Source organism: Sinohyriopsis cumingii, chromosome 5 (assembly GCF_028554795.1).
Source record: "Sinohyriopsis cumingii isolate HCF-2022 chromosome 5, ASM2855479v2, whole genome shotgun sequence".
In the NCBI taxonomy this organism is placed as follows: Eukaryota; Metazoa; Mollusca; class Bivalvia; order Unionida; family Unionidae; genus Sinohyriopsis; species Sinohyriopsis cumingii.
This window is the reverse complement of record NC_142965.1, coordinates 62394097-62400750: the sequence shown is the minus strand read 5'-3', so window position 1 is coordinate 62400750 and position 6654 is coordinate 62394097. Positions and strand designations below refer to the sequence as shown.

General features: G+C 34.8%; 1 protein-coding gene across 2 annotated transcripts in view; it reads right to left on the bottom strand.

Moving 5' to 3' along the window:
* Positions 1-264: 264 nt before the first annotated feature.
* LOC149799299 (uncharacterized) overlaps positions 265-6654 on the bottom strand; it is a 32338-nt gene continuing 25948 nt past the window's right edge. The window contains exons 3-5 of one of the 2 annotated variants that reach the window (XM_089957051.1): positions 4608-4759; positions 1783-1879; positions 265-1048 (exon numbers count right to left, since the gene is read on the bottom strand). In XM_089957051.1, coding sequence (XP_089813177.1) covers positions 838-1048; positions 1783-1879; positions 4608-4759 — 460 coding nt within the window. In that variant the 3' untranslated portion in view covers positions 265-837. Of the gene's footprint in view, positions 1049-1782; positions 1896-4607; positions 4760-6654 lie in introns of both variants that reach the window. The other variant, XM_089957052.1, reaches the window with a different exon arrangement.

Sequence of the window (6654 nt, the reverse complement as noted above, 5' to 3'; positions counted from 1 at the left end):
TACAATTTGATGAATTATTTGGGGGAGGGGAAATGTAGGCATGACATTTGACAAGGAATCAATGATGAAATCCAGTATTTGTCCAGGAAAGTGAGATCACTGTTTGTCTGGAGCAGTAGCATTTAATTTTCCCCGTGGTGTCTTTCCAAACAGGATATTTTTTATGGATACAATTTTTTATTTTTCCCCCTACAAACAGGACCATGAGCACGTTTTTTCAGGGTATATGGGGATTGGAAAATGTTTTACATTTATATAAAAAAAAACAGTCATAGATTTTAATCATTGTTCAATAATACAAAATTTGTATGGCTTCAAAGTTTTACTGAAAATCTGTATTTAAATAGTTTCAGCTGTGTATCGGATCCAAATGCTATTTCTTTGCAGTTAGAAACAACTTTTAAACAAGAATTAATGCAATATAAAAATTCGATTGACATTTTAAACAACTCATTCGTTTTAAAATATAAGTGATCTACTGAAAAATATTCACGTGTTGTTATATTAACAAAAGAATGTTGATATAAACAGACACTGGAATCATCACATTATATACTGTAACTTGGTCTGTAACCAAACTTATTTATTTTTAGTTGGGTAATGATCATCCGAGGCATGCAATGGAAGAAGTTATCAATTCAGAACAACGGAATCATTGGTGTTAACAATTCTTGCAGTCGCATTCATTCTGCCAAAATGAGTCAGAATCTGGCCACTAAAACACGGAAGGTCATGTGGTATGTACTATCAGTAACATTTTTGAACTATATTTTATTTAATCTAAAACAATTATCGGTAATACTTTTGTGTATACTAAAATTGGAACTGCAAAGACTATCAATCATATAATATAATACATATTACGAAATATATCCCAACTATATTGCCAATTTTATAATTTATAATTTCTACGTAGTTAACAGGTTTTATTTGACAATCCTGCACGTCCATATCGGAATATAACCACATCTCATAGGCATCCGCCGCTGTTTGTCCACATGTAGACCCCACCGTACTCCTGATACACTCCTGCTGCACCATGTAATACCTGTAGTGAAAATTGACTTTCCGACATGTTTATGAATATTAATTAACATCTAATTATTGGATTACATACAAGTTGCAGGTAATGGAAGACCTCAATATTATATGATGAAAAATTGTGGGAAATATTGCTGCAAACCGAATAACACAGCTAATATACGGAAAACTTATGGGGATCAATTAACTCAGAAAATATAGCTGAAATGTATTCTGAGCTTTATTTAATAATTATTCTTTTTATGTTTTTAGTTTAAGTAAAATATCTGTAAAACATAATTTTTAAATATATATGAAAATATATTCTTATGCAAATGAGCTTAGGTGATGCTTACATCATAGTCCACAAGGTGATTTTATTTCCTGTGTAATAAAACCTGAAATACATTTATATGAATATGGAGCCAAATTTAAATAAAGATCACACCTATTCAACTTCTTGAAATGAAAGAGAGGACAGTTTATCAGAGTGAATTCAAATAGAAATGCTAGAAATAATGCTAGCAGGAAACTAAACGCAAAAGACTTGACTTGGTAGTGTTCCTCAAAAGTAATGCAGAAATTTCAGAACAAGGACATTGTTGCCTACACAAATGTAAAATTTTATCTCACAATTTGATCGAAGCTGTATAACCTAAAAGTTGTCATTAGTTACCATAAGAACAAATGACAACAACGGGACTTGCACAAGAGATCGTACAAGACTGTAGCTATGGGATTGAAAAAAAGCTTGTTACTTACCTACAGAATGGCATGGATATGACGATGGTCTTTGACATACAGACAAAGTAAGGCTTGTAACTGTAGGAAGTAAGACATGGCCACTCCTTCTCCAGTACTGCAAAATACAAAGTCTGAAATAAATGTATTTCCATCAAACATTTTTTAATATACTTTTTTAATGCATGGTTGAATTACTATAAACAAAAATCTTCTAAAGTAAAGATAATAGAATTCGTACATGAAAAGAGCAATTATAACATATATGTTAAATTTAAAGCAAATTCTAGAAACTGAAAACATTTTTTTTTAAATGATAAGAGACAACAGTGAGTCTGTGTTCTTTCTCCTTATTGTGATTACTTGGAAAATATATATCACAAAAATATGTGTAAAATGTGATTAAAGTGTAAACATACTCAAATTAAGTAAAAATCGTTAACTTGAAACACAGCGAACTAATTGTGACTCACGGAAATACTGCTTTTGGAATTCGTTTTTCAGTGGTTTCTTTGAATATGTATGTTAATCTAACACCAAACATTTTGAGAATACTCCGGCTGAGATTAGCGGTTTTGACCCACACCATTATTAAACCCGATTCAATATGAATACCTTAACTAAAACACATGAGCAGCTTATTCGATTATAATGCCTATGTAAATACATAATAATCAATGAGGTTTTCAATCTTTAAGCGTATTCCATGCTGCTACTTATATAAATACATACGAAGCCTTGGCGTTTTCAGTCCTTAAGATTATTCTATGCTACTGCTTATATAAATGTATACTAATCCTTGGGGTTAAATGCATAAGAATCCTTTGGGGTTTTCAGTCGTTACGCTTATTCCATGCTGCTCCAATATCAATGCATACGAATCACTCTTTAAACTAAAATCAATACACCATAATTAACAGCATAGAGTAGAATAATGTGTGTGTTCAAGCATCAATAAACGACTTTAGCATCAAGGTTCACAAATGTTTGAAATTTTACATTATTTACGTTGACGCCACCGCACGTTGACATCACATCACTTTGACACCACAACACGTTGACACCACCGCACTTCTCTTCAAATAATGAGACCTGGCTTTGCTTCCTTTGACAAACACTAGTTACTTGGCTGACGTGGAAGGAAACCAACTTTCATGTCTCCTGTTCAAACCGTTAGTGACAAAACAGTAGTTATTAAGCTGACATGGAAGGTAACCAAATTTCATGTCTTCTTTTCAAAAGGCATTAGTGACAGGAGAGCAGTTACCTGGCTGACGTGGAAGGTAACCATGTTTCATGTCTCCTTTTCAAAAGGCATTAGAGTAAATGTGTCAGCCACACACCCTAAAAAACCAAACATGGTTTCGCATATTATGAGTATTTACTCCACAAAGGATAACAATGTGAAGGCTGAACATAATGGAATGGATTCTTTGCCTGATCACTTTTTACAATAATTCCAAAAATGATTTGAACAAACTTTAATCTTACCAATGGCATACTAATCCCCCCAAAGAAAAGAAAAACAAACAAGCAAACAAAACAGAGAAACAAAACATCACGCTGACTACCCAGTGTCTGAATTTTTTTAATAACTATTATTTATATTGTTATAAAGTTTATGATATTCCTTGTCATGTGAATATTTTGTCCATTTTACCATTCTGAGTAACGGATATAAGTTAGGAACTTTGTGTGGGGTGTTTTAAAATTGAATTTACTTAAGTTTCTCTTGCGAAAATATCAGAACAGGTTTGACAGCATTTACGTGTCTAAGGTATGAACCATTTTTCAAAGATTTCATTAATTTATCAAACTTATTTTGAAGCTGAAAAATAATACTAGTCTCTAAAGCAGTCAGCCATATGTTGTAATTCTTAGATGGACAAAACCTTAGAGCATATTTCAACTCTTAGATGGTCAAAGCCTTATAGCCTTCCGCAACTCTTAGATGGCCAAAGCCTTATAGTAATTTGCAACTCTTAGATAGCCAAAGCCTTACATCATTCTGAAACTCTTACATGGTCAAAGCCTTAAAGTCTTTTGCAACTCTTAGATGGCCAAAGCCTTATAGTATTTTGCAACTCTTAGATGGCAAAAGCCTTACATCATTCTGAAACTCTTAGATGGTCAAAGTCTTAAGGCATTTTGCAACTCTTAGATGGACAAAGCCTTACATCATTCTAAAACTCTTAGATGGCCAAGCCTTATAGTATTTTGCAACTCTTAGATGGCCAAAGCCTTATAACATTCTGCCACTCTAAGATGGCCAAAGCTTTATAGTATTTTGCAACTGTTTGATGGCCAAAGCCTTATAGCATTTGGCCTTATAATATTTTGCAAGTCTTTGATGGCCAAAACCATGGAGCATTCTGCAACTCCTAGATGGCCGAAGCCTCAGATCATGTTGCAACTCTTAGATGGCCAAAGCCTTATAGCATTTTGCAACTCTTAGATGGCCTAAGTTTTTTCGCATTCTGCAATTGTTAGATGACCAAAGCCTTGGAGCATTCTGCAACTCTTAGATGACCAAAGTCTTATATTATTTTGCAACTCTTAGATAGCCAAAGTCTTTTCGCATTCTGCAACTCTCAGATGGCCAAAGCCTTAGAGCATTCTGCAACTCTTAGATGGCCAAAGCCTTAGAGCATTCTGCAACTCTTAGATGGCCAAAGCCTTAGAGCATTCTGCAACTCTTAGATGGCCAAATCCTTATAGCATTCTGCAACTCTTAGATGGCCAAAGCCTTATCGTATTTTCCAGCTCTTAGATGGCCAGAGCTTTATAGTATTTTTAGTACTTTCGTCGTGAAATGAGTGGAAATATTACTTTAAACTTATAAATACCTTCACGTTGGTAGCATCTAGAATTAATGTTTGTAAAGCTGTATTTTTTCATCTCTTCCAATGTATGCAGCGGAATATTCAGATCGGTCACCTTCTCAGCGCACACTTGAATTCCATTTGCAAAACAAATTAAATAATTCTTGATGTCATTCCTGAAACAAAGAAAGAGCGTAATAAACGTTTCCAGAGCTCACATCTACGAAACTTGTACTAGAATCCTATACATTACTTATCTAGTTGACAATAAACTGAGATTAATGTGATCTGAACTGCGAAATGTTGGCCCCATTTCAAACATTGGAGTGGGGGTAGGGTGGGGGTCTGTAGTTTTTCATCATTACATTATAACCTAACTTTTAATCTGGCACCAAGTATCCAGCACTGTGCTGACATACCTTTAAATAGCATATATCCTTACTGTGCTCGGACAGGGTTTGTAGGTTTAACGCCATTTTGCAGCTCATGATAGGCTATACGTGGCAGCTAGTATATTTGGTGGAGAAAAAGCCTGGAAAACCTTGAGAAGAACAACCGACCCACGTGAACCGTCTGGCAGGCTTTCTCACATAGCAACATTGGCTGAACAAATGCTCCAGCTCGCACAATCAGCAGTGAGATGCCAATGATATGCAATGACATGCGCCTTAGACCACTTGGCCGCCCGGGGCTACTCATTTTTTGGAACGTTTACCATAGGAGAAACCTACTTATTTATACTTCCAACTGTACTGGTCGGAAGGTGCTTTCTGTGTAGTTCATGGACAAGTCTAAGTTGTCATGGGCTAAACAGAAATACTTAACCGATGGAAGCGAAATGCAAATTATATGTCAGAGTGGCCTTTTTCTGATGAAAGGGTGTAACATTAACAGAAATGCGTCCGATTATCAAGTTTCATGATTCAGTTCTGAAAAAGCATAAATAAAATAGCTTGAAACACAAACTATCAACCATGTCAGTGAAGCATAACATATATGCAATGTAAACCTCTTTTACAACATGTGTGTAATCAGTCACCAGGTTTCGTGATTCTAGGAAGGATAGCATGGATATATAGCAAAACGCAAATCAAAGGTGGTAAATGACGAACCGTTGGTAACAATGAGCTTCTCCTGTTGTAAGGATGTGATACAGCTAGAAATCCAGATCGTCATCAATTTCACGATTCCAACATCTGCATTGTCTTTGAGACAAACATCAAACATGCCAAATTTAAAACATAGTCAGAAAAGCGTAAAATATTGGCCTTCAAAATGATAAAGTCAGATGCATGTCATCACAAATCATACCAATTCTAGATTTACTAGCTTATACATACCATGCGAAAACCTATTTGTTTTAGCTAAATGCTCAAATTTAAGAGAAGCAGGTCAAATGTAAAATTACGGCAACATTTACTTTCTTTTGTTGTCAGTGTGTTATTCTAATAGGGAGGAATATAATCATCAAGTTTGATGCCTTTATCACGAGTTCGAAGAATAAATGTACAACAAATTAATAACATACAAGTGAAGCGTGCAATATGTGTCACAGTTACCTATTTTTGTGATGAAGGTGTAGAACGTTTCAAAATGCATTTCCTCACCACAGATTACAGGTATAACAGTATGTATAATGTTTGCAGAAATCGTGAGCTAACACAAATACCTGATTAATAATGTATGTACAAAGTTACTCCTTTAGCCCCTCGCGAAGATATAGTGCTATGATACCCACCCTGAAACATTGACCTATACAGATCTAATAGTGGTGAAGCTGAATTTATGCCGAAGCGAGCTCTACAAAAAAAATTTAAAACAAAAATTTAAAAAATAAATAAATAAATAAATAAAAATAATATAGCGGCAAATGACGGGTAAAAAAGTACCTCCCATGTAAAAATATAAAAGCGACTTTTATGAACAATCACAAACGATCATTATGTTCACCTTGGTCCAAGATCTCGCAGGGCAAGAGTGTAGCACAAAAACTACGGCCATGCGCTGACATTCTATTTTAGCACTTTATTATTATTATTATCGTGTGCAGTGCATGCTCGGCCATTTAACT